The 27,269-nt window shown below is 30.2% G+C and overlaps 4 protein-coding genes, 2 non-coding genes and 1 pseudogene across 9 annotated transcripts in view; 4 read left to right on the top strand and 3 right to left on the bottom strand.

Annotated features, from left to right (window-relative positions):
• Window positions 1–24,841, top strand: part of Y106G6G.2 (SEC7 domain-containing protein) — a 27,303-nt gene extending 2,462 nt beyond the window's left edge. The window contains exons 10-26 of the mRNA NM_001364056.3: window positions 25–151; window positions 196–561; window positions 610–780; window positions 891–1,095; window positions 1,139–1,259; window positions 3,940–4,049; window positions 4,118–4,262; window positions 4,306–4,515; window positions 4,575–5,094; window positions 5,457–5,714; window positions 22,925–23,099; window positions 23,147–23,389; window positions 23,453–23,648; window positions 23,697–23,842; window positions 23,886–24,009; window positions 24,057–24,141; window positions 24,437–24,841. Of these exons, the coding sequence (NP_001350967.1) occupies window positions 25–151; window positions 196–561; window positions 610–780; window positions 891–1,095; window positions 1,139–1,259; window positions 3,940–4,049; window positions 4,118–4,262; window positions 4,306–4,515; window positions 4,575–5,094; window positions 5,457–5,714; window positions 22,925–23,099; window positions 23,147–23,389; window positions 23,453–23,648; window positions 23,697–23,842; window positions 23,886–24,009; window positions 24,057–24,141; window positions 24,437–24,732 (3,498 nt within the window). The 3' untranslated portion in view covers window positions 24,733–24,841. The remainder of the gene's footprint in view (window positions 1–24; window positions 152–195; window positions 562–609; window positions 781–890; window positions 1,096–1,138; window positions 1,260–3,939; window positions 4,050–4,117; window positions 4,263–4,305; window positions 4,516–4,574; window positions 5,095–5,456; window positions 5,715–22,924; window positions 23,100–23,146; window positions 23,390–23,452; window positions 23,649–23,696; window positions 23,843–23,885; window positions 24,010–24,056; window positions 24,142–24,436) is intronic.
• Window positions 1,264–1,842, bottom strand: dlc-6 (Dynein light chain). Its single transcript, NM_060305.3, has 2 exons — window positions 1,581–1,842; window positions 1,264–1,458 (listed from the first exon to the last, which is right to left on the bottom strand). Exons 1-2 carry the CDS (start codon window positions 1,791–1,793, stop codon window positions 1,282–1,284), a joined length of 390 nt encoding a protein of 129 aa, NP_492706.1. The 5' UTR covers window positions 1,794–1,842; the 3' UTR covers window positions 1,264–1,281.
• On the top strand, window positions 2,011–3,698 carry Y106G6G.4 (Teneurin-m). The gene is made up of 3 exons (NM_001392928.1): window positions 2,011–2,103; window positions 2,153–2,605; window positions 3,126–3,698. The coding sequence occupies exons 2-3, from the start codon at window positions 2,157–2,159 to the stop codon at window positions 3,622–3,624; spliced, it is 948 nt and encodes a 315-aa protein (NP_001379040.1). The 5' UTR covers window positions 2,011–2,103; window positions 2,153–2,156; the 3' UTR covers window positions 3,625–3,698.
• On the bottom strand, window positions 11,967–12,180 carry Y106G6G.9. The gene has a single exon (NR_050492.1). It is a non-coding gene; the product is annotated as an Unclassified non-coding RNA Y106G6G.9 (non-coding RNA).
• Y106G6G.7 lies at window positions 13,818–15,652 on the top strand (annotated as a pseudogene). The gene is made up of 2 exons: window positions 13,818–14,411; window positions 14,874–15,652. Coding segments are annotated over exons 1-2 (1,373 nt in total).
• T20F10.9 lies at window positions 19,450–19,601 on the top strand. Its single transcript, NR_050491.1, has one exon. It is a non-coding gene; the product is annotated as an Unclassified non-coding RNA T20F10.9 (non-coding RNA).
• T20F10.2 lies at window positions 24,811–27,269 on the bottom strand (the record flags this gene model as incomplete). Of its 3 annotated transcripts, NM_001047219.4 has the most annotated exons (6): window positions 24,811–25,369; window positions 25,419–25,547; window positions 25,686–25,851; window positions 25,901–26,018; window positions 26,065–26,134; window positions 27,072–27,269. In NM_001047219.4, the coding sequence occupies 6 exons, from the start codon at window positions 27,098–27,100 to the stop codon at window positions 25,033–25,035; spliced, it is 849 nt and encodes a 282-aa protein (NP_001040684.1). The 3 variants fall into 3 exon arrangements, with proteins under 3 accessions (NP_001040684.1, NP_001367140.1, NP_001040686.1); NM_001381192.1 differs by lacking the exon at window positions 27,072–27,269 and having other exon boundaries at window positions 25,033–25,369; window positions 26,065–26,103; NM_001047221.3 differs by lacking the exons at window positions 25,686–25,851; window positions 25,901–26,018; window positions 26,065–26,134; window positions 27,072–27,269 and having other exon boundaries at window positions 25,033–25,369; window positions 25,419–25,543.

Here is a 27,269-nt window from a genome sequence, read left to right as displayed (position 1 = left end):
ATTAAAAAAAACTGTATTTTTCAGAGTGAAAGAAACACTGCAAAAAGTTTCGTGCAGGCTCTTTCAGAAAGTTTAGATATCATTGCTGCTCCAAAGAACACACTTTCGATTGATGAAGCTATTTTGCAATTTTCTTCAAACTTTTATGAAAGTACGATTAGATGCTTTTGTTTATACAATAACTTTTTGTTTCAGACTTCTGTTCTGTGCATGCGGACGCCTACAAATCCCGTTCAAAAATTCAACAAGAATTTCTCAATACCGATGCAATTTACTTGACAGCCTATGCTTCTCTATGCTATATCTCCCATCCGGACACATATACCCTGGAGGATCTCAAAAAAACAGTACTTCATTCGGGATGTGTGGTCCACGTGGCAAATGGATGGCTGGATAAAGTGTTTGATAATCTTAAAATGACAGATGCAAATGTATCACAAATCACTCCAACGTTGAGAAATGTAATAAACGATTTTGACGGACGAGCCAAGGGATTGCTGTCAGATGTAGAAAAATTGAAGAGAATCAAGACACGGCAAGATGAAGTTGAATGTACTGAAGGTTTGATTTATCATTTACAGTATGAAATAGATTTTGAACATTTTTCAGAAAAAAATGTGGCACGATGGATGACCAGTTCGGCATGGCAAATGATCATTGACGTGCTCTCAACTTTTTTGGCAGTTAAGGAGAAAAGGAAAACTAGGGAGAAGATTCGAGAAGCAATTTCAGTGTCCATATGTGGAATGAGGAACTTATGTGCAGTGGCACAAGTTTTAGGTATGTGAATTAACTAGGCTCGCGCGGTGTTCATGCTCAACTTGCTGTGGTATGCCTACCTTTTACCTGCTCAATTAGGCATCTATCATTTTAGACAGCTATTTTTTCAGGTCTTGAATCTCGATGTGGTTGGATATTCGAGCAACTTGTAGAGACTTCATGCTGCTTAGAAGATCTTCGAGATGATGCGATTGCAGGTGATAATGAACAAAAATCCACGTGCACTTCCCGGGAGCATTTGTTAGCAATGCAATTGGTACTTGATGAAGCTAGAATTGCAATTCATGCTTCTTCGTGCTGGAAGTATATTGTTAGGTATCTAAACAATCCGCTTATCACCTTCAATTTCTATTTTAAGATGCTCCGAGTACGTATGGGAGCTGGAGAAGTACATTTATGGTGCTCTGTGCTATGAAAAACCTTCACGATTAAAGTTTTTGCGACGAAAAACCGAAGATAAGGAGGAGGATAAGGAAGAGGTTTGATACAAAACTTTATATTTCAATTAGGCGATGTGTAGATTAAGAATTTAACATCTCCAATTGCAAAAAACGAGATGGTGCCCTTGAGAGCGTCCGCTTGAACTGAGAAATCATTTCCAACGATCACATGCCATTTTTTCGGTTTTTCGTCTCCAGAAGAAGATTTGAGTGACTCTTTGAAACTTGCCGCAACTTCCTGAAATAATGGAGATCAAAAATTGGAGATGTGGTATAAACTGCTATGCAGGTAGGCGTGAGGAAACGCCTGCCTATGATGAAAGCCTTAGTTCGATAACTGATGGTAATGATAACACTAACCTGATAAAACTCGTTTTCCGTCTCAACAACTTTTTCGAAAACCATCTGAACTGCCACACGAGCCCATTTGGTGATCTTCTTCTGCCATTGTGTATCATAATCCGTATACATGATGCGCGACTCCAAATGACGTGGCTTAACCTTCGGCTCCTCCTGAGTCGCGGATGTTTGCGAGGAAACGTCTGGCGATGAACTTGGATTCGAATTCGACATTTGATAAGAAAGTGAAAAGTATCTTGAATCGAGCTTCTTGACAATCGCAATAGTCGGTAATAAATAAAATACGATTTTTTAATAACGTATTTAAAATCAACTTTTGACGCTGAACTTTTTAAAATTCAACTTTATTTTTCTCAATTATATTAGTAATTTATCTGATCTTTTCTCTTTACGTGACATTCTAATTTCCAAAGAACCGCCCGTCTTGTTTACCATAACCCCTTTCACCTTTTATAATCCCCTTTCACCTTTCAGATATCCTGTCATTCCCTACTTGTTTCCGACGACTAACCAACTAACCAAGGTAAATTTTTGAATCTTCTCTGCATGTTTTTCAGCCGCTTAAATTTCAGAAAAATGAGCAACGACTACGAATATCTCGGCAATGATAGTCAGATGCCTCCACCTCCACCCCAAACGCCAGTAGCTCCTCGTCCACCAAAGAATGCTCATCCGGATCTTCTCAGTGGTCTTGATGCCACTCCAGCACTGAAGGCTAATGATGACGTTGACTTGGAGTCAAATCGACCTCCACGTATGGATCTCAACAATTTGAGCTTTTCGGATGGTGTCAATCCGAAGAGATCTGAACAATCGGTGGTTCCAATATCGCGGTCTTCGGAAAGTGATGAACACGTGCAGAATAATGGCGCAAAAAATAAAAAGAAGTACAAAAGGAAGAATTCAAAGTTTGGAACTTGTTGGTGTTGTTTTGCAGCTGTCACGATCTTCCTTGCTGTCATCTGCATTCTTGGTCTTGGAGCAATGTTGCTTTTGAATGAATTCTTGGCGGAAGAGGATACAAAGTATGTAAACTGAGCAAACAAAGAATATTCTTTGTAATTAAAGTGCATTATCAAGGCAGAAAAATTGCATCATTAAATTTAAATCCAGTGAAGCGTTGATTTCGGCGTTCATCCGAGTTAAGAGCAAATATTTGAGCGCTCCGCTCCAGACAATTTTAATGATGCAATATTCACTTTGATGATGATATTTTAAGATGTTCTGTTCCACAAGAACAAACTGAACAAATATCGAAAAATAATACAATATCCAACACTGGTTAATCTACCTTTTTGAACTCCCTCCAGCCGGCGATTCGCTTCTCCTACTTCTGAACCAATTAACGGAGTGGACGGGTTCAAACGAGCAGATCGCTGATTGGTTTTGCAGTTCTCGTTTCAGAGGGAGTTCAAATAGAAAGATTTTCAAGAGTTGGGGTTCTCGTTCTTTCTCGATTTACTTCCATTTGTCTTCGCTGTTATTTCAAATTTTTGGAGTAAAATTCTAATGTATCAAAATCCCTGTTTAATTTGACATTTCCAGGAGTGATGCCTTGACTGGAGGATCTAACACGACCAACACCACGACAGCACCTCCAGCTACTAACTCCACTCAGATTATTTCCACTTTGAGGCCTCCGCTGAACCGCTCTACCAGTTCTACAGATGTGAAAGAGAACGGCACAACGCACGTTACATCTGCCAATTTGACAGGAACAACGAAGATCCCTGTGATTGTCACTACTATCGGATTCACCATTACCTCCACAGATCCTCCTCCAACTACAAACTCATCAAATTCAACTGTGGAATCTGTAACTTCAGTTATTCCCATCAATAGCTCAACTGTTCCTGTCTTGAATACTACGCTTCAAACTTCTACGCTCGCTGAAAGTTCATCCCAATCTGTTGTCACTGTTGCTGTCACTGATGCTATTGTTGCCAATTCAACTGATATCCCGGATCCGATAACTGCCAAGCTAAATGGAACGGCATCCACTGCAGATCGTGATAATGCATTCGAAGATGGAGAAGACTACTAAGAGAACTGATATACTAACAATTTTTTAAATATTTATGGAATGAAATGCTTTTGATAATTTTTTACTAGGTTCGCAATTGATAAATAAAAATGACATGGCAGCTAAGATCATTGACTACCAGAATTGGTTTTAAATTCTGGTATAGTGGTTAAGAAAAGTTACATGAAAGATAAAAAAGGTGCCCTAAAATTTAACACTAGTTTCGGTAAACATCAGATTTTAAACTGATAGAAGACGCTACCAAATTTTTTGTGTGGTTTCAAACTATAAATTACAACGGGAATTTTTCATATGCTTTTCATCATAAGATTTCAGAAAACAACAGCCGCTGACAGTTCAATTGAAAATGCTCTTGGAGATGAGCCAACGTTGTCTGTTCATTCATTAAATAGAGCCATTTGTGTGCTCATCGCCAAAGTCGACAGGTATTAATTTTTTACATTTCTCTCTTTTGGAAATTAAAGGGTTTTGAATAATGGTAGTTTTAATTCAGATTCTATTCCAAAGTGTGCCGAGAGCTATGTCTTCCTGCCCTTCATGATTTATGTGTGGCTATCATTTCTTCGTCTGAAAATCGAGTTTTCTATACTGCCCAGAAACATATTCACCTTACGGCACCAGTTTCACTATTATCAAGGGTAGGTTTCATATAGAAAGTCCACTAGATCGGGAAATTTTCAGATCTCTGACATTATTTCAACTTTATCACATCGTCCTTTAGTTCATCAAATGTTTATCTATCCACTTGTATCAGCTCATTTTGTGAAAGTTAGTCAATGTGATCAAGAATCAAGAATTGCTGCGTCTGCGTTAGCTGAAGTTGTGACAAGATTATTAGTCAGCGAATCACCTGGAATGTCTTTTAATCAGACGCTCATTGGACCGTTTCAAGTAATTTTTCATAATGGAATAAACGTTTACATTAAAAGTGCACGAAATATTTTTTACAGACTGCTTCCTGCTCTGAAAACTGCTCAGAAGAAACTAAAGAACAGTTTTTATCCTCTCTAAGCCAGCTTGTACAATCACAAGCCGATAAAATAGGATCTGGATGGAAACCTCTTTTCGGATCTCTGAAAGCAGTCGGAGCAGCTCGTGACGAAAAAGTACACTGGTGTGCAATTGATGTTATTTCCTCGTATCTTCGTATCGATAGTCCACCGGTTTTATCATCGAGCATTCTTGAATGCGTACCATGTGTAGTTAATTTGCTTCAAAACTCGGAAGATTCTTCGGAAGTATCATCTGCAGCTCTTCGACTTCTACCGAACATTTACTCATTGATATTATACCTCTACAGTACTCCACATGTACCCAATTATCATTTATTGCATCGATCAGATTTGAGATCAAAATGTTTGGATACGGTAGAAATGGATCAAGATCCAATTGAAGTTCCTCATGGACCATTTCCATGGAATGAAAAACAAACATATGAGATTGCTGGAGTTGAACTATTTTTGACATTCAGTAAGTTAAACATCTGACGATTTCGATTTAAAAATTTAAAAATGAGCTAAATGTTCAGTATGTAGCATAGAAAAAATGAATGAAATAAATAAATAGGATTGAGAAAACTCGGTATAAAAAATTGGAAAAATTACATTCGGAAGAGTTTAATTTGTAAATTCCCGTATGAATTTTATTGCTTGACAGTTGAAGTTTGCAGGAAAAATTCGATAAATTGTCGGATTTTTTTCCTGTAATTTTAAACTTTCAGACAATTTTTCTGCGTTTTTCTGGTTTGCTGAAAATATTTAGCAAACATGTTTCTAAATTTATTTCTCTCTTATTGAAAGGCAAAACCAGGCTCTATTACATTTTTTTTCCAGTGGAACAAATTTGCGGAACTCTTCTGACGTCATCTCCAAATACTCAAAAAAATCTTCTGGATATGATTGGACGACTATTAGTTGATATTTCCACAAAACCCCTTGGAGCTGATAGTGGAGGAGTTTGTATGTCTGCTGTAATTCTTCCATATGTACAAAAATGGATCAGAAGACTCGATGTGGAAGAGGTGAAGATCTTGAAGCAAGTGATTGGAGCATGTACGCAGACAGTTATTGATATGCTGGAATTGGAGAAAAGTTTGTTTATTTTATTTCAAAGTTAACTATCTAAATTAGTAGTATGTAATCTCTGACGCTGGCACACCGTTTGACCCACCTTTTTAACAAGTCAAAAAACTCCCAGAGTCAAAGAATACATACTACTTAATCTCCAAATATACCCAAAACTCCCCGTTTAAAAATTCTCATTTTCTCCAAATCTCCCTATCATACATAGTAGTCAAGCTTCGACCCACTTTTTCAAAATTTTAAAAACATCATTTTTTAAAGAAAAATTAAACTTTTAGTTACATTTACTCATTTTTCAAAATCTCAAAAAGTAACCATTTTTTACCTATATCAAAAATTTCAAAAATCTAAAACATAAAAAATACCCCCTGCTTTCACCTTCACCAAAAATTTTTCATAATCATCATATACAAGCCAACTGATAAGACTCCCCACTTCTTAACCAACTCCAAGAATTTCTTATCAGCTTCCATCATAGTCAAGTGGTAGTGTGCCTGTCTTGAAAACTTAACACAAAAGTTTGACTCCACACACAAACTTGGATCAAATAAGCTAAAGAGATCTCATTACCTCTCAAAATATGCAAGAAAAATCGAGAAAAAATCTGAAAAAATTCGAGAAAAAAAATGGAAAAATTCTCGAGAAAAAATCTTGATGGAAGAAACTCAGTGTGACGACAGAACAAGATGACACATCATTCTCTTATCAAACTACTCAACCTGAATGCCACTGTGTCTGACCAACACCTTTCTTATCAATTAATTTAATATTATTTCGTTTTAATTAAATGGATATTATTGGTTTACGAAAAGAATTAAAACCTCTTACAAACATGGACATTATCAAAATAGTAAAAGAATTACAACTGAAAAACTTTCGAGGTGTATATATGAGTGATATTTTACCAGAAAAACGTCAAATAGAGGAAATTGGAATTGTGAATCTAGATATTTCACAAAATAATGGAACACATTGGGTATGTTATAAAATTTATAAAAATCAATTATATTAGTTTGATTCATTCGGATTAGATCCACCTAGAGAAATTATAAAATATTTGAAATCTAATACTTCAAATGAAATAACAATTTCCACTTTTCAAATACAAAAGTTTAATACCCATCATTGTGGATATTATTGTCTATTATTATTAAAATTATTGGAAAAATATGATTTTAAAGATTCTATATTAGCTTTAATTTAAAATAAGATTGACTGACTATTTTGTAAAATATGAAATACAGAATTTAGAATATTGTTAATGAAAGATTTAATAATTAGTTTGACTGATCACTTTGAAGAAATATGCTTTAGAGGAATTTGGAGCATTGTTAGTTTTAGATTTATGAATTAGTTTTACTGACAAATTTGGAAGAATATGATTTGAAGAATTTATACTAATGTTGATACAAGACTTATGAATTAGTTTGAAGGACCACTTTGAAGAAATATGCTTTTGAAGAATTTATTATAATGTTAATGAAAATTTTAAGAATAACGACTATTTCGGAGAATATGATTTGTAGAATTTAAAGTAATGTTGATACAAGACTAATGGATTATTTTGACTGACCACTTGGAAGAAATATGCTTTTGAATAAATTGGAAGATTTTAATGAAAGAAAAGAACTAATTAAGAATTAGATTGAGGAAGTTATACAAATGTTGAGACAAGATCAAGAATTTAAAGTTTAGGAATTCTAAAATGCTCAAAAGCTAATGTGTGAATATTGTCAACAACGTATCTTTTAGCCTCTACATCTTTTCCAATCATGTTATTCAGAACAACTTTGTTCTGTTGAACAGAATGAACTTGATGTTTGCTTGAGCTTATCAACATTTGCTGCTTCCTTGAAACCGTTCTATCAATTAAACAGTTCTTATAATCAGCAAAAGTTAATTCCTTCTTTACAACACTCCTTTTTATTCCTTTATTTTTCTTAACCTCCACCTCCAAACAATCATTTAATTTAGAAACTCTAAAAGCATATTGTTTTGGCCGGAAGGCAACGATTTCACTCATTATATTCCCGCTCAACTCATCCTTAAACTTCCCAATTACCTTTTTATTCTCATCACTATATAGTGAATGTTCTTTAGGATAGTCAGAAAAATCGAACCATTCTTTCATATTATTCATATCATCATAAACATCCTCAGTTTTTATTTCATAGATGAAAGAATCTGTGTCTTGATAACACAACTTCAAATCATCTCCATACTTAGGCTCCATTACATTATAATGAAAATCATACATTAGATTCTTACTCAAATCTAAAATACTCATTCCAACATAAAACGGCTTGTTCAATTTTATGTTTTTCTGAACCATTTCTACAAGAATCATATTTTCATTGATGATGTGTCGCTGCTTAAAGTTAACATCATTAGCTAACTTCTGAACACTTTTTTCATCGCTACAAATCCTAACATCTACTCTTTTCCTTACATTTTCCATGGTTTTTCCAAACACAGAGTTGTTCATGAGTTTGAAGAAATCTTTTTCAAACTCATTTTTAGCAATCTTTCTAAGATTGGTATTTAGCTCTATATATGGAGCCAACCAATTAGATTCCCTAAAACTCACAACTCTATGAATTTTCTTCAAAACCATTCCATTTTTTAATACTTGCTTTAAATTTTTATAATGAATCACATATTTGGTTTTATTAGATAAATCACTAATTAATTTATTAGTGGTTCCAACAAGCTTATTTTCTGGACAAAATGGTAGATCATTATGCCTATCATGAAGCTCAACTGGATAGTCTAAATCCACCTCCAATATGCATCCTTTTTCTTTTAATTCTATTTCATTTAAATATTTTTCAATATCTTTTATCTCATTAACATTTTTCTCAAACTCAAAATTATCATATGGTAGTTTTTGACTCATCGCCCATCCATATAGATTATTTGCGTCTAAATATAAAAGATATATACTTTCTTCCTCAGTATTATATTTTTTAGATGTTTATTGTTTGCTTTCGAGTATCTCAACATCGCGTTACAGATACCCCCTCTTATTCCTTTTTCTATAAAATTATACATTTCAATATCATTAATAGTCTGGAGTTTAACTCCAGTTTTCTTTAACATAGCTTCCCAGGCAAGTCCAGGAGATGTATAATACCAACAAGGATCAAGCTTATACACCTCCAAAGAGACATTTCTGAAAGTTTCAAAAATGTCTGCCAATAGTAGCACATCATTAACCATATAGATTAATGTATAATCTTTTAAATTTTTACACCTAGTTTCATTCCATACTTTCTGAGCATATTCATATTTTTCTTTACTAATATCTTCATTATTTAATTTATTATAAAAATTTTCAATAGAGGGTAACTCTTTATTCTCATATTTTTTAAAGGAGTCCATAAATTCATATGGGTATACTCCTTTCTTTCTCATAAGATTAAAGATGTTTCCATCTTTATATTTTTCATCATAATATTTTCTAGTAATTTTACAATCTTCATCTTCTAAATTATTACTTAAACAATCTAGACTAGAGGGCATGAATCCTAGACTATCTAAGAATCTAATTTCATACTTTCTAGTCTCCTCTATTGTTTCTCTAACATTTTTTAATGACCACCTAACATCATCTAAATACACTTTAAAATCAGACTCTTTTGCTTTCTCAAGTTCTTTTTCAACTTTTTTAACTTTTTCAACTTCTTTTTGAAATTCTTCTTCTACCTTTTGAAATTCTTCTTTTGCCTTTTCAACTTCTTCTTTTGTTTTTTCAACTTTATCTTTATTTTTTCCTGTCTTTTTAACTTCTTCACTTTCTTTTTTATATTTGTTTTCTATCTTTGCTAATGTATCTTCTGCTTTTCTAACTTTGTTTAAACAGTCTGTGTAATCAGATCTTATTACATTTTTAACTTCTTCTTTTGCTTCTTTGATTTTCTCAAAGGAATTGATTACCAAAGTATCTTATTCTTGTTCAAGTTCTGTTTTACTTTTTCAGTTTCTTCCTGTGCTTTTCCTATTTTTTCTAAACAATCTTTGTAATTGACTCCAAGTACTTTTTTAACTTCTTCCACTGCTTCTTTAACTTTTCTAAGTAATATTTGTAGCTCAATCCGATTGCCTTTTCAACTTTTACTATTGCTTCCTTAACTTTTTTTATTGCCGATTTCATTTCTATTTTATTTTTATTTGTTTTTTCAAGTGTCTTTTCAAATTTATAATTAAAACTGATAAACTTTTCTATGTTTGCTGAAATACAAGAAATGTTTACTTTTTCCTTCTTTAACATTTCAGAAGATTTTCCATCACTGAAAATCAAATGAGAGTCATATCCTCTTAGATTATGAAAGAAGACAGGAATAAAATTATTTCTTCGCTTCAACAAATTACAGCTATTACATAGAACACCTCTAAATTCTCCAGTCCAATGGTCATGATCTTTGACCTTTGGATTATCTTCACTAAATTGTCCTCCACACTCTGGACATGATTTACAGCTATCATATTCAATCTGCTCTTCCTCAGTCAACCCACCCATTTTCATGGAAGGGATATCCAGAATTCTTGTACACACATCTTTAATGTATTCATTGAATTTTAATATTGTGCCATAACCAACATAACTTTTCATTTCATAAATACTCTGTGTAAAAGAATCCACCACAACTACACAAAAACCAGATGGTACATGTTTACCAATATTCTCACTATAAGATTTATCAGGTGAATTACATGTACTATTCAATTTATAAATAACAGATTCAAAATCTGCATAACAAACATATCTGTGTTTTTGAGTCTTTTGGATTGCCGAAAACTTAATATGAGATTCAAAAGGTTTAATCATTTGAATAGGATCATTGCTCATAAAATCTTCAAAATGGCGCACATATTTCTCTTCATTATAATACCCATTAAAGCATCTAATACAGAATTTGTAACTACTACTTCCACGATTATTCATTAGTTTATCAAGATTTTTAATAAGACAGAAATGTCCTTCATTATTTTCATTTGTTATATATAATAAATTTATTACTCGATTCATTTCTACTTTATTATTTTTAGATATTCTATATGATTCAATTGTTGGTTTATAGTATTCAGTTTCTTCTTCATTATCTGTTTTAACAATATTAATAGCTAGGTTATTTTTCTTTTCAAATTTCTTTAAATTTTTTAAACTGAAGGGGAATTCAAACCCCTCAAAATCTATCTTATTTGTATGTTCTTGATAATTGCTTACTCGTTGTGGATTCTTTTTTTCTGGAAAGAGGTGTGCAAGTACACACCACATAAAACAGAAGTTATCCTCATTTTTAATATTTATTACTGCTTTCTTATTTTTGATCCAAGCTGGTAGTTCTATATATTTTGCTCCTGTTAGTGATTTCATTTTAGTTTGATACATTTGTAACTTATTAATTCTATTCATTCTAAAACCAGATCCTTTAGTTTCAAGTTTTTCTAATCTATTTTCTAATTCTAATTTTAAAGTTTCAATAAATTCTTCTTTATCATCTGATTCATATAATTTTTTATTTAATGTTGTTAAAAATGCTTGCTGTTTTTCTCCAGTTTCTTCTTTAATTAATTCAAGTTCTAGTGTGAAATAAATTTTTACATATCCTTCATACATATCATTTACAATATCATTTTTTGTTTTATTAAAAAGTTTTCAATACTCTTAAAGTTTCCAGTATATTTTGTATCTCTTAACATACCTCCAACTTCTTTATACTCGCTGAAAACCGTTTTGTCATTAGGGAATAACTTCCGTAATTGGAAATTATCTCTTTCTCTTTCTTTATTTTCTTTTTCAATTTTTTCATTTTCTTTTTCTTTTTCATAATGTACTCTTAGGATTTCCCTAAGCTCTTTAACCCCCTTTTGTCTTATTTCAGACGATTTATAGCTAGTCTCTTTTAAAATACGACTGCGTAGTTGATCCCTTGTAAGTTTAGTGTAATCTTCTACTTTCTGCATTTACTAAGTAGAGTTTTTCCAAATGAAAAACGTAATGATATTTCTATCTTTTTCATAAAAATTTATGCACTCTTATTATTTTTACTTAATAAATGCACTCGGTGATAGAAATTTATGACCCTAAAAATCGAAATAAAATCGTTCAAACCTACATAAAGAATAGAAGAGAGCATAAATTCAAAAACTCACAAGAGCGTTCTGACTTGGAAAATATAGAAGATCATAGAATAGACGTGTTTAAACCTATATTAGAATCTAATAAAAAACTACAAGAAGAAATAATAGATGAGAAGAATAAGATAGTTGAAACTCTTAATAATTTTAAACCCTCATATAAACAACTATCAATAGAACAACCTAAAACACCATCAATAAACAAACAAAGTCATATCAAAAAACCATCAGTGACTTTACCCACATCGAATTCCTCTCCAAACTTAGTAGTTAGTAATTTAATAGTTGGTTATCTTCAAGACAATTCTGATAAAAGTAATGCTGGGTATTCTCTTAGATTTAATAAAGAAGATAAAAAATATACAATTGGTAATAAAGATATTGTATTCGATCAAAATATTATTAAAATTGATAGTGATGAATATGATGCAACAAAGGGATTAATGGAGTTACTAATCAAGAAAACTCCAAACTTGAATAAGATTCAAAAAGATGATACAAATAACTATCAGAAAATTTTAATATGCTCAAATGCTTTGTATAACGGATTTGATAAAACAAGTAAAAAATATAATTCAGATTCTAGTGAAAAATGGAAGTTTATTAAAGCTCACTACTTTGTTACAAAGACTACTAATACAAATAATACAGATAATACATCTAATACAACACAAGGAAGTTCCATATCATTCATTCCATCAAATACTAATTCTCTTATTGACTCATTAAAACTATCTGTTGGTTCATTTCAAGCAGGTAACAAGGGGGAGTACAATAAAATCCATGCCATGTTAGATGAGCTAGTGAGACAAAAGAAGATCAAAAAGAAGGATTTAGGTGTTCTTTACTTAAATATTGGTATGTAATTTTAGAGCATATTTTATACTTAAACAGGGATAGATCTTAAATGCAAATATATAGTAAAATGAAGCTTTTTATAAACATGGTAAATTCAATATAAATATGTCATTTATTACATTTATAGGATCAATATACCACATTTTGATGTAACAAAAAATATGTGAAATTCACTAAATATTTATAGCAAATCTCAGAATGTAAATATGTACTAAAATGACACTTTTATTATTTATTAGAATATGTTATAAAATACTCTATATATTACATTTAAAGGGTCAATATACTACATTTTAATGTAACAAAAAATATGTGAAATTCATATAATATTTATAGTAAATCTCAAAACACAAAATATGTAGTAAAATGATGATTTTATAAAATATGGTAAATTCAATATAAATACACTATTTATTACATTTAAAGGGTTAATATACCTCATTTTGATGTAACAAAAAATATGTGAAATTCACTAAATATTTATAGCAAATCTCAAAACATAAAATATGAAGTAAAATGATGGTTTTATAAAATATGGTAAATTCAATATAAATACACTATTTATTACATTTAAAGGGTCAATATACCTCATTTTGATGTATCAAAAAATATGAGAAATTCACTAAATATTTATAGCAAATCTCAGAATGAAAATATGTTATAAAATGATGATTTTATAAAATATGGTAAATTCAATATAAATACACTATTTATTACATTTAAAGGGTTAATATACCTCATTTTGATGTAACAAAAAATATGTGAAATTCACTAAATATTTATAGCAAATCTCAAAACATAAAATATGAAGTAAAATGATGGTTTTATAAAATATGGTAAATTCAATATAAATACACTATTTATTACATTTAAAGGGTTAATATACCTCATTTTGATGTAACAAAAAATATGTGAAATTCACTAAATATTTATAGCAAATCTCAAAACATAAAATATGAAGTAAAATGATGGTTTTATAAAATATGGTAAATTCAATATAAATACACTATTTATTACATTTAAAGGGTCAATATACCTCATTTTGATGCAACAAAAAATATGTGAAATTCACTAAATATTTACCATAAATGTCTTAGTAGTTATATATCATAAAATGATGTTTTCTATATTTATAAGAATATAGTAAAAATACATTAAATATCACTTTTAATTATCAATATACCTCATTTTAATGTGTTTAAAAACATTGGAAATTTACTATTTACTAAATGGTAGTGAATCATGAAAAAGTTAAAAACATACCAAAACATTATATTCATATTAAAAATTTAGAAAATAGAGATATATATTTCATATCTAGTTTTAGATATCTAATAGATAAAATCAATCCAATGAAAGATATTCCTCATTATTATTTCCAAGATTATCCACAAATAGCATCTAATGTTTCTAGTAAAAATAGAACAAGGTATAAAAGAGGTTCAGAGAAATTACATGTATATGTAAATGATGATTTGTTTTCTAAAATGTATCCTGAGTTAGTGATAGATATTAAATGTGAGCATAATGGTGACACTACAAACATTCAAAAATATAATTCTAAATTGAAAGAAGTCAAGGAGTCTATGTTGAATCAAATAAAAGATGAGGTTCGAGGGTCTACATTGGATCGAGATGAGATAGATGTTAAATATAATGTTATAGATGAGAATATAGTAAATCACACAGTAGAACCTACTATAATTTGTAAAGATAATTCTGGATCTAAGAAGATAAATCTACTTTTACCTAGATCTTATTCTAAATATTGATTTTTGAGAAATTTAAAAAATTGGAAAAAGGAGGAGGAGGAGGAGGAGGAGGAGGAGGAGGAGGAGGAGGAGGAGGAGGAGGAGGAGGAGGAGGAGAATTTTCATTAGTAATAAATGAGACAATATATTCATCATAATACAAATATAGGATATATAGTAAGTTCATCAGCATCAGTTAGTGGATTTACACCTTCTAATATAGCATACTTATATAAAACAAAAGTGTATTTACATGCTCCTTGGTTAATAAAAGACTCTAAGGGAACTCTTAGAGTGGTATTAGAACGTTCTAATAAAATATATCCTAGTGATACATTAGAAATATTAAAAGTTCCGGAAAATGATAATTTATCTAAGCTAGCTCCTAAAGATTGCTATGTTAAATTAAATAGTTCAGAAAATCTTAAGAAACATATTGTTAAAACCACAAAGGGATTCTCAGAAAATATTCCGAAAGAAAAACCAAATATCAAAAAGACATCTAAGGAATGCAATTGGAGAGCTGAAGTAGAAGAGAATAGAACAGAACAAGATAAGTTTTTTAGAAATATTTATGGCCTATCTTAATTTTCTCTTTTAATAAATATGAATACAAATAGAAAGAATAATAATATACACACTATAACATCTGTTAAATCAGAAATAAGTAAACAGATAAAAGATTTAGTTGTATCTTCTATGAATACTATTCAATCTGATTCTGAGATTTTTTCATTTATATCAGAATCATTGAACAAGCATGGTAATAGTGTTGCTTGTAAAAAGGCAAAAGAAATACAATCAATGATAAATTTGTTAATGAAACAAATAATAGATCATTCAGAAGAAGATAATATTCTTTTATCTTCATTAAAAACATTAGTAGATAAATTAGAATCAATTTCAATTCAAAACATTTCCTTAGAAGATGTTGTCAATAGATTATCCGAATCTTATAAAAAACTTCTTGTGAGAGTTGCGGAGCTTGAATCTGAATTAGCATATGAGAAAGAAAAGAATCTAGAATTACAAGAAACTATTAATAAATCATCTTCAGCCGATTCTAAATTGTATCAAGAAAAATTAAATAAACTTAATATTGCTAGAAATGCTAGAAAGAATAATGAAATAAATAAGATTGAATCTATTATAAATAAAAAGAATATGGATATTATCAAAAGTTTGTATTAACAACTTCTTTTACATATTTTGTATAATCACTAAAATTATTTAAAAGACCTTTTATTAATTTATCATTTGTAGATTCATGTGATTTTTGTAAACATGTTACAATAATAAATATAACTATACAATCTATGAATAAAACAATAGAATAATTGATAACATTATTTTCTATATTGAATAAAATGAGAAAACTACATACAGTTAATAAAATTAGTAAAGCTATTGTAACATGTGAAAAATTCATTTATATACTTAAAAAATAATAAAGTATTTTAAAAACCTCCTAAATTTTCCATTTTCCATTTCACTAGTTTTGTCAATAGTTAAAAATGAATATTTAACTTTCCAAATAGATGTAACCACTTCTAGAAATGTATTCTTTTCTATTTCTCCACAATGATCTCTATAAATATAATCCAGATTTAATTTATCTTGATTGAATACTATAAAGAAATTAGCATTCTCTCTTATAGTATTTTTAGGAAGTTTTATATAATTTTGAGAAATATAAGAACAATCAATATTATTATGCCTTCCTCTAGTGTAATATTGTTCTATCTTATTTTGTTTTTCTAACATCAAATCATCAAAAATATTTAAAGTCTTTTTATTAGGATCTATTGAACTTGGATCAGGAATGTCTTCACAATTTTCTGATGTAGTGACTAATATATTTGATTTATCTTTCTTATCAACCATAAAATTTTGTGTCTGAAAGCAGTGTCTAATGTCTCTCTTACTTAAACCATTCTCAAAACCATTTATAAGAGCTTGATAACATGGTTGAAAGAGTGTTGTAGAAAAAATATATAAATTATCATAATCTAAATAATCATCTCCTTGGAATTTATCCAAAAGTAAATTCATTAATAAATTAGTTTTACCACATCCAGACTTTCCTATAATACATGCTCTTATTGAATTAGGCAGTAATGAATTATTGTTTCTATTTGAGTAATAATTTTTAACAGAATAATCAGTGAAGTCAGATTTTTATACAATTAATTTAATGATTTAATACAATTAATTTAATCAATATGTTAATAAAAATTTTTATTCATTAAATGGCTCACTTATTCCTTAATCTTAAGTCAAATAATACACAATTTAACTTTAATCAAAACTTTAATGCTACATCTATTGCAGTTGTAAAAGTTGATGGAACTATAGATATGAGTAAAAATATCTTTGTTTATCTATCTTGTAGTCTTATTTGTGATTCTTTTATGAATGAAAAACAAAGTAATATAATTTGTAAATTCTATTCAAATAATAAAAAAGTAAAATATGAACCTATAAATTTGATATATCATAAAATAGTTAATACATGTAATACCATAACTTTGAGACTTGTAGATGATTCAAATAATCTTATAGAATCAAATAAATGTGATATTGAAATTGAGTTACATATCATCTAAATTCTCTTAAAACCTGATCCACTTTTAAGAACTTTTAAGAAATTATTATTAGCTTTTGATATCTTTTTATCATCAGATTTTTTAGATTTCTTATTCATTTTATTTCCAGATCCTTCTATTTTCTTAGATACTTTTAAACTAGAAGTTTCTATATTTGATTCTTTAATACTAGAAGTTTTTATGTTAGATTCTGTATTTGATGTTGTATTATAAGTTTTTATATTATCTACTAACTCTATTTTATCTTCTTTTTTAGGGGTAATAATTACATAACTAGAAGTGTTAGTTTGATCATCAGTATTGAAGAATCTCATTATTTATTTATTTAATTAAAAATTTAATCAACAGTTAAAGATTGAATAGATGGTCGATGTATCATTTCTCTTAATTCTACTGTCTCATATTCTCTTTTTCTTTTTCTATTTTTCCTATCTATAAATGTTTTTGGTGAAAGAATCATCCATAGTGATCTAGCTAAAAATATATAAACTAAAGCAACAGCAAGAGACACAACAACTCTCCAAATTCTAAGCCACCATTTTCCAAAGAATCCTTCTACATCATCTAATATCTCATGAGGCATTGTAGAGTCTTGATTATTTGCATGAACTTCAATAGAAATATCAGACTTTTCTCTCATTTCTTCAATAAGTTCTTCTTCAATATTTGTTTTTAAATCTAATAAAATATGTTCATGAAATACTACTTTATCATCTAAAAACTTTAAATTGCAGTTAAGTTCAATTGTTTTTGAATATATCTTCTAGGATTACCTCTAATAAGAGTTTCAAGAATCTCATTTTGTTCATTGAAGATATCACACATAACTTCTGTTGTATGTCTTAATAAATTATTTGATTGATTTTCTAGATATTGAAATTCTCCTGCTGCTTGAAAGTCTGAGTATAGTTCTCTCTTTATTCTAGTTTTTCCAATTTCAAACATTTCATAATTAGCAACTCTACTTATAAACTCTGTATAATTTGGGAATACATCACAAGCTTCTCTAATTGTTTTATATTCTTCATGAGATGGTAAATTATCACAATCTTCTTTTATATTTAAATATTCTTCATAACCTGGGAATGGTAATGGTTGCCATCCTTCAGTATTGTTGTTTAGTTCTTTCTCATAGTTAGCAATAGTATTTATAAATTCAGTATAACTTTTTAAAGAATCACAGCCTTCTCTACTATTTTTGAAAGCTGATGGGGTTGGAAAATTGTCACAATCTTGTTTGATTTTCAAATATTCATCATAATCAGGTAGTGGTAATGGTTGAAAGATTTCTCTTTTAGTTCTATTTGTAGGAGTATTATTTTCTCTTTTTAATTTTTCAAGTTTTCTTCTTTCTGATTCTTGATGAGCTTTTTCTCTTTGTAGTTTTGCTTGTTTATTTTTTTCAAAAAGTTTTTCTCTTTGTAGTTTTTCTAGTTTTCTCTTTTCAAAATCATCATTGATTTGTTTTTCTCTCTCTTGATTTTGTTGTTTCATTTCTTCTTCTCTTTTTAGTTTTTCTTGTTTTCTCTTTTCAAAATCATCATTGATTTGTTTTTCTCTCTCTTGATTTTGTTGTTTTATTTCTTCTTCTCTTCTTAAAATTTCTTGATTTCTTTTCTCATATTCTTCTAATTGCTGCTTATGTCTTTGTTGTTGTAATTCTTCTCGAGTAGAAATTGCGATAGGTATTTGTTTTGGAAAGCGATTATGATTCTTAATTACTCTTACTACAAAACCTTCATCACTAATCATAAGATCTAAACCACAATCTCTTATTGTTTTTCTAATTGGGAAACTTAATGCTATTTGATTTTTGTTATTAATCCAAAGATTATTATTGTATATTCCTTCAAGAATTCCAATTGAAATATATTGACATTTTTGATCATTGTTAATATCCCAAGTAATAATTTCATTTTTCTTAATTTCACAAAATCCATCTTGGTATTTACAATTATTCATATCAGTTAAAACATTAGTTGGTCTTGTTTGATTGAAGTGAGAATAAACTTTAGTTTCAATAACAATACAATTTTCTTTGTAATATCTTTTAGGTGTAAATAAACTAGTAAATCTATTAGGATAATCTACTGTAATTTTATTATTAGTACTCCAAGTTTTTGAAGATAATTTTGAGAGTGTTCCATATCCACATTTCTTATTATTAACCATTTCTCTACATTCAGCAAGAGTAATAGGATATGTATTTAATTCTTTTTCAACTAGATGTTCATATCCTGAGAAATCTGTATACATTGATACTTCACTAACTAACTTTTTACATACTTTAGCTTCCGAAATATATTCTATTATATTAGGTTTAAAGACTTCATATTGTACTATTTCTGATTTACTGTTAAGAATTCTATGATAATTACACTTATGAAGTTTAGGAAGTTTAAAATATTGAACAGGAGAATTTTCAGTACAAATAATAGCTTTACTTATACCTTCTTGAAAATAAGATAATAAGAGAAATAGTGTTAAAGTTCTAGAATATATTTGCATTTATTACTTTATAAAATTAATGTTTAAAAATTTTCTTAATAAATTATAAATATGATTGAGGCTGTTGATAAGATTCTTATGGTTGATAATCCTATTGTTAGTGATACATCAATTCAAAAAGAGAATTTAATAAGCATTTTTCCATCTTCAGGATCAAGTCTAAATCAACATGGAGAAATAAATTTTGTTATAGAAACATGTGATCAATACTTACTTTTACATAAATCTTATATCTATATGGAAGTACAAATTTCTAAATTGGATGATACTGCATTAGCAGAAACTGATGAAGTGTCTTTAACAAATAATGCTGCAATGTTTTTATTTGATAGAGCAACTTATAATATGGATGGAATGCCAGTAGAAAGTATTATGGATCCTGGAAGAGCAAGTCTAATGAAAGGACTTTTAACTTATAGTAGTACCATGAATAAACAAAATACATTTGGATGGATTTTAGAAACAAAGGATATCATGACATATAAAATAAATAAATATACAAAGAATAGAAAAGGTAATATTACTTTCTGTATTCCTTTAACTCATATATTTGGATTTGTTGAATGTTATAATAAAGTTATATATGGGAGAAAACATAATCTTTCTCTTTACAGATCTCCTGAAAACAAGAATAGTATCATATCTTCAGATCCACAGAGATTCACAGCAAAGATGGTTATCAATAAACTTCAATGGATCATTCCAAAGATTATTCCATGTCTTGAAATGCAAAATAAATTATTAAATATTTTTGAAAGTAATAAACTTATTCAAATGCCTTTTATTTCTAGACAGTTTGAAAGTTATAATATTCCTAATGGAAATAGAGAATTCACATGGAAGTTGGGTACTAAATATGATAAAATAAAATATATTGTTGTAGCATTTCAATGTGCTAGAGATAATAATTATTTGAATGCTGGAAAGTTTGATAATTGTGGATTAGAAGGAATATATGTTGAATTAAATTCTGAAAGATATCCTCATGAATGTTTGAAATTTGATTTTGATAAATTTAATGCAGTTCAACAATATAATTTTGCTAAAGAATTTAGAAACAGTTATTATGAATCTACTAAAGATTATATTTTCATGGAAGAAGATGTATACTATTACTATTATCCGTTATTAGTTTTTGATGTTTCAAAACAAAATGATAGAATAATTCAATCTAGACCTGATGTTACTATAAAAGCAATGTTTTCTAAAAGTATTGCTTCAAGCACAAAATGTTATTGTTTGGTGATGAGTGAAAATGTTGTAGAAATAAAAGATAATAGAATTAAAGTTATTAGTGTTTAGTTTGCTGGAATCCATGAATTAAACTTATCAGGATATCCATACCATTTTACATAAATTTCTTTTATTCCTTTCCTAGTTCTACGTTCTAATATTTCTTCAATTTTAAATTCTTCTTTTACATTGTTATATAGTGTAAGTTCTTCTTCATAAAACTTTCCTAAAATTTCTTCATCTGCTAAATCTTTAATAGAATAAGTTATTACTTTGCCTGGATGTATTTTCGTAATTTTAAACATTTCTGTACTCCAGTTAGGTAAATATCCTTTAGCAAAAATAGCTTTATATTTTGTTATTCTTACTGTATCATCTATTTTAAATTTACTATTAGATTGATAATTATCTTCAATAAATTCTAAATTCTTTTCTATATTAGAAGAATTCACTTCTTCAGGGAAAAGATTCTCATGAACTTGATTTGAATTATTTTTTTTTAGAAGCTTCGATAGGAGTCATTTTTATACTACGATGATAATGATTATTATATCCGGAAACAAGCTTATCTAGTATATCTACCCATTTATGATTACCTTGATGTGTAAACATTTTCCACATTTTCTCTTTTAGAGTTCTATTAAATCTTTCTATGATGGAAGCCTTCTTTTCAGAATATGTTGAAAAATGATTGATGTTAAAACTTTTAAATAACTTTTTCATCTCTGAATTATAATATTCTTTTCCATTATCAGTTTGCATTTTTTGAGGTTTTCTTACTTTAAAAATAGATTCTATAGCATTTGCGGTTTCTTTTCCAGTTTTTGTTTTCATTGGAATAACCCACGCATACTTACTAAAACAATCAATTACTGTAAGAAGATATCTAAAATCATTATTTTCTTCTGCATAAGGAATCATTTCAACAAGATCTGATTGCCACTGTTCATCTATACTATGAATATATACTCTTTCAGTTATAAAACTTTTTCGAGCTGGTTTATGAAGAGTATACACATCTTGCTCATTTAAAAATTGTTTAACTTCTTTAATTGGTTTTTTAGTTTTACGTTGTAATTCGTTAATACCACAAAATCCAGTTTCAGGATTATAAAAAGTTTCTTCAAGAATAATTTTAGAATTTTTGGGTGGTTTTAAAGTTCCTCCTGTTTTCACATTTGAAGATATTTGACATTTATTTTATTACACTTATTACATTTTCCTTTAATCATTATTCTATTATTTGTTGTTTGAACTTTTATGATGTTATATGTGACTGTTTGCTCTTTGCAGCCTAGGCAGTATATGTTCATTTAAAGGCGACAAAATGTCTGAAAAGAAATATATCATTTAATTAAAACGAAATAATATTAAATTAATTGATAAGAAAGGTGTTGGTCAGACACAGTGGCATTCAGGTTGAGTAGTTTGATAAGAGAATGATGTGTCATCTTGTTCTGTCGTCACACTGAGTTTCTTCCATCAAGATTTTTTCTCGAGAATTTTTCCATTTTTTTTCTCGAATTTTTTCAGATTTTTTCTCGATTTTTCTTGCATATTTTGAGAGGTAATGAGATCTCTTTAGCTTATTTGATCCAAGTTTGTGTGTGGAGTCAAACTTTTGTGTTAAGTTTTCAAGACAGGCACACTACCACTTGACTATGATGGAAGCTGATAAGAAATTCTTGGAGTTGGTTAAGAAGTGGGGAGTCTTATCAGTTGGCTTGTATATGATGATTATGAAAAATTTTTGGTGAAGGTGAAAGCAGGGGGTATTTTTTATGTTTTAGATTTTTGAAATTTTTGATATAGGTAAAAAATGGTTACTTTTTGAGATTTTGAAAAATGAGTAAATGTAACTAAAAGTTTAATTTTTCTTTAAAAAATGATGTTTTTAAAATTTTGAAAAAGTGGGTCGAAGCTTGACTACTATGTATGATAGGGAGATTTGGAGAAAATGAGAATTTTTAAACGGGGAGTTTTGGGTATATTTGGAGATTAAGTAGTATGTATTCTTTGACTCTGGGAGTTTTTTGACTTGTTAAAAAGGTGGGTCAAACGGTGTGCCAGCGTCAGAGATTACATACTACTTAAATTGTTTTTCTATGTATTGTATTTCTAGTGTCATCTTGGCAAGATCGACTTCTTCGTGACATTTGCGCGTTGATTGTTGAATGTGTACTATTCGACAAGACCTGTGCTGTGGCTCCCGCTTATTTTACATTGATCGCGATGAACTCTTCGAAGTTTTCAACTCAGCAGTGGAATATATTTTCGAATTTTTTGGCTACTGCCTCGTAAGTTACCTTTCAAACTTTTTAACCTCATGTCTAACTGCGTACAGAACACAAAGCCTTCGTCATGTCAGACTTTTAAACTCATTTTTCGTTCGAAGTTCCACAGATGAGAATGGTGACATTGGAGATGTTACCTCATATAATCCTGGGAAACTGACATTCAGACAGTTGATAGCTGCAGTTCAAGTACTTTCATCTCAAAAAGAGAAGTCGTTGGGACAGAAAGAAGAAGAGGACTTGAGCTCAGGAGTGGCACTTATCATGCTTTCACACGGAGCTGATACTCATCGGTTTGTTTTTTACTAGACCTCGGTTAACATCCAGAATCATTCATTGTACCATTGAAGTTTCAGATTAGAAGTTCATTCAATAATATCTTCTCTATTTACACATTGCTTACTTCTTCAATTGATTGCATCACTCCTACTATCAGAAGACTCAAACCCAAAATTGAAAGCAACATTAATTGGATCAACGTCCCCGATTGATCCAAAACTTGATGATTCAATCTACCCGATTCTATATAATATTCTCAATGAGTCTTCGGAAGTGAGCTACTGGATGTCTTCAACACAGAAAATCATTATTTAATTTCAGACGAGTTTAGATTTTGATAGTCGTCCAGCTGTGGGAAGTTTGCTGTCAAGAATGTTAGGAATTAAACATGCTAATTTGCTCAAAGCTCTAGTAAGCTCTAACCTGACCAAAACTATGAGTTTGCTTCGAAGGTTCGAGAAAACAAAGTAAGTGGAAAAGTTGAAAATTTCATATTAATTGTTTTTCCAGGAACACAGAGCTACTACCAGAAATAGCAAAAGCTGTGAAATCACGTAGTGTTGACTTAAAGAGTGTGGAGTTTGAAGTGAGCACCAGAAGAAGTGCTTTTGTCACTAGAGAACATGCTATTACAGTAAGAAAATATATTCTATTGGTGAAAAAGTTCTAAATGAGTTTCAGCAATACCACCTGGTTCCCGTTGACAATGGAGAGGAGAATGCATACAAATTAGTGTCTCAAGAATTTGTAGACGGAGCATTGAGTGGTGAGTTTCACATATTTCTAAAAAAAACATTTTTGTTTACTCTTTGTCGGTGAATTTCTTATGTTTAGGTTTTCAGACCTAAAAGTTTAAGCTTGAGAATTAGGGCTTAGATGTACAGCTATAAAAATTCTGGCAAATCAATCAGACATAGGATTTCAGATGTAAACATTCAGGCTTAAAATTTAAAACTTAGGTTTTGAGGGTAAAATTTGAGTTTCCATTTTTAGGTTTAAAAATTAAGGCTTAGATTTCCACAACATTTTTAAACTTAAAACTTTACCCATAAAACTTTCAGAATATGACAAGCATCGTGACCGCCTGAAACCCTTCATCCCGGATCGTCGTAACCCATTCCAACACGCAATCGATGATTCAGACACAGTTTCCATTGATTCAAAAACTGAAGATTTCGATGAAATTCGTCTGGCTGCCTATCGAGATATCTGCTTGATTCCTCTTCGATATGTGTCTGATAACTTGCTCCGTGAGCATCTTCCAGATTTCTTGCCCCCAGTTACTCAAATTGTGTTAAGTTCTCCTGATCTTGCTGTTAGACAGCTGGCTGTAGATTTTATGTCTAGATTAGCCTAGATTTGTTCAACACCTTTGTTTAAAAATCAAATTGCATTTCAATTAAAGCCAAAACTTATCACTTAATAATTATTATTAACAAGAATAAATAGTTTCAAATTGATATATTTATTGAGTTCATGTATTTGTACAAATCACGAATCTCCCAGTTAGAAGCATGATGACTAAAACTATTATCCATGGAAAACCCGCGCAAAGAGTCTAAAGTTAAGTTAAAATGAATAATAACTGAAATATGAAAAAGTAACCGATGATATAAAGGAATGAAGAGTAAAATACCCTGCCTACAGATAATTTAAATTATGTCTCCTTGTCGTCTTGCTCATCTCCATCAACTGCATCTGGCTCGGCGACAATTGGCTCAGGTTCTTCAATCTCTGGATTCTTCTCATCCAACTTTCCAACAGGACTCTCCGTTGATGTAACTGTTGTTGTGGATTGTGCCTGATTATCCTCTTTTACTTGAGCTTCTTCCCGTGAATGTTGTGTGGTTACAGTCGTCACAGTAACTTCTTTTTCCTTATGTTGCTCTTCTGCGTTTTGCTCTTCCGCTTGCTTATCCTTTGGCTTCTCGATTTTTGGAGTCAAGTTGTTAAGGTGAGCAGCGTTTTTGAGTTCTTCCTTTTCGAATTGAATACTGGAAAATAAAAACAAATTATATTTTGGTAACGTTAATTGAAACCTACATTCCAATAGTCTGATTGAGTTGGTTGATGAGTTGTGCTTGTGTGGAGACAAGAGAATTCAATGCAGTGTTGTTTCGTTGAAGCTCTTCAGCTTTTTCCTTGAGCGCTGATAGTTCTTCTTGCATTTTTCTGAAAGTGTTGGTTATTTAAATTTGGGAGAAATATATTCATTTAATTAATGAACTGAGCTCTAAGGTTGATTTTTGTTGAATTGTTTTTGATTGGAGTAGTGTAGATTATTACTGTAGTTATTTTTCCCCAACTCACGTATAATTATCGGTATTCGATTTTCCGTCTTTTTCAAGTGTATCAACTCTCAATTTCGTATTTCTCAAGGATGTCATACACTCTTCGTTCTTCTTTGTAATATCATCCAATTGAATTGACACTGACTTCTTCTCACTATTCGCTGATTCCAAATCTGCCATACTTCCTAAAGAAACGATACTATATTTTCAGATAAACGGCAGAAAATTACTAACCAACAAGCTTTCCTTTGGTGAGACTCAGCTGGGCGGATAGTTGTCGAACTTCTTCGTTTGTCTGGGATAAAACTTCTCCTTGAGCTTGATATACGTAGAATGCGTAAAAGAATAATACCTGCAAAAAGTGTATAATTTCATTGACTTCTTGTTAATTATATTACCAGGCAAATAAGAAATACAAAAAGGGGCCAATTCCTCATTGTAGTAGGACGATCCGAGTGTGAACTGCTCCTGAAAGAAAAAAAATTGAATATTTATTTAAACGTTGTCCTTCTATGTATCTATATGTTTGTTTAATGGTTACAAAAAAGGGAAAAGCCACGCGACATCTGCGGCGCACCGTTTCGTTTTTATGCAAACGGAAGACTGCGTGGATGTCATAGATACAAAAAGGAAAGAGACATCGATTTTTGATAGGCTGACGAATGCAAAAAAACGGAGATTAAAGGGGATTTGTAGTAGAATTAGAGGAAATGCATAGTTGTTTGATTTAAAAAATCATCAAAATTCATAAAAACACAGAAAACTGAGTCAATACAAGAAAATTCGAGTATCAAGCTTATGTCTACTGTTATTTTTTCAAAACTGCATTTTAAATAAGAAAAACTACAGAGTTGTGACTCTTTCAGTAGTAATATATAGAGTTATCATTCCAGTGAAAAAATTACAACTCCAATTTCCAGTTTTAACCTAAAATCACTTGAGTACGTATTTCTAATTCAATTACAAAAGCTGATGATGTACTATAGCACTTACTGGGTCTTATGCAAAATTACAGAAACAATTTGAAAACTTGGTTGAGAATTTAAGCCAGAGTAATTTTTTTGTCGGAAAATTCCAATATTCAGTATTTAAAATATAGATGTTGAAGGTAATATATATTCTCAAAAGTACGCAGGCACAGTCGACAGTAACAGGGGCGCCTGGAGTGCCTCTCCACTACCGGCGAGGGCAAGGAGCACCCCTTTTCTACAGATGTTAAAAATTTGTTTTAAATTCAGTAAAGCTGGTGAATTTTACAAATTGTGCACATTTTTGAATCCGGAAAATTTTCAACACTTCGAAGTTGTTCTCAAAATCGGCTTTCAATTCAAATTTTAAACAGGAAAACATCTTTAAAAATATTTGTTCAAACACAGAGTTTTATAAAAAGCTTCTAAAAACTTACCGTATGAGAGGCTTTCTGCTGGATGACATGACGGGGGGATACCGGCAAGTATGTCTTTTCGACGGGCGATGATGGCCGCTGATGATACGGCGAGAGGTTCCGAGACACAGGCGTCCTAAATGTGTTGGAAACTAAACGGCAGAAAATGAGCACTAGAAGGTTGGAGAGTCGGGGAGAGATGTTAGAGTGACGAGGGAT

This window comes from Caenorhabditis elegans, chromosome I (genome assembly GCF_000002985.6).
Source record: "Caenorhabditis elegans chromosome I".
NCBI lineage: Eukaryota > Metazoa > Nematoda > Chromadorea > Rhabditida > Rhabditidae > Caenorhabditis > Caenorhabditis elegans.
This window is presented reverse-complemented; position numbering and strand designations above follow the sequence as displayed.

What these genes read in the sequence shown, in the direction of transcription:
- dlc-6 (NM_060305.3), bottom strand. Translation starts at nt 1,793, where the DNA reads ATGTCGAATTCGAATCCAAGTTCATCGCCAGACGTTTCCTCGCAAACA. An exon ending in CGGAAAACGAGTTTTATCAG is followed by an intron (nt 1,459 to 1,580) that starts GTTAGTGTTATC and finishes CCATTATTTCAG; the next exon opens with GAAGTTGCGGCAAGTTTCAA.
- Y106G6G.4 (NM_001392928.1), top strand. Translation starts at nt 2,157, where the DNA reads ATGAGCAACGACTACGAATATCTCGGCAATGATAGTCAGATGCCTCCA. An exon ending in TTGGCGGAAGAGGATACAAA is followed by an intron (nt 2,606 to 3,125) that starts GTATGTAAACTG and finishes TGACATTTCCAG; the next exon opens with GAGTGATGCCTTGACTGGAG.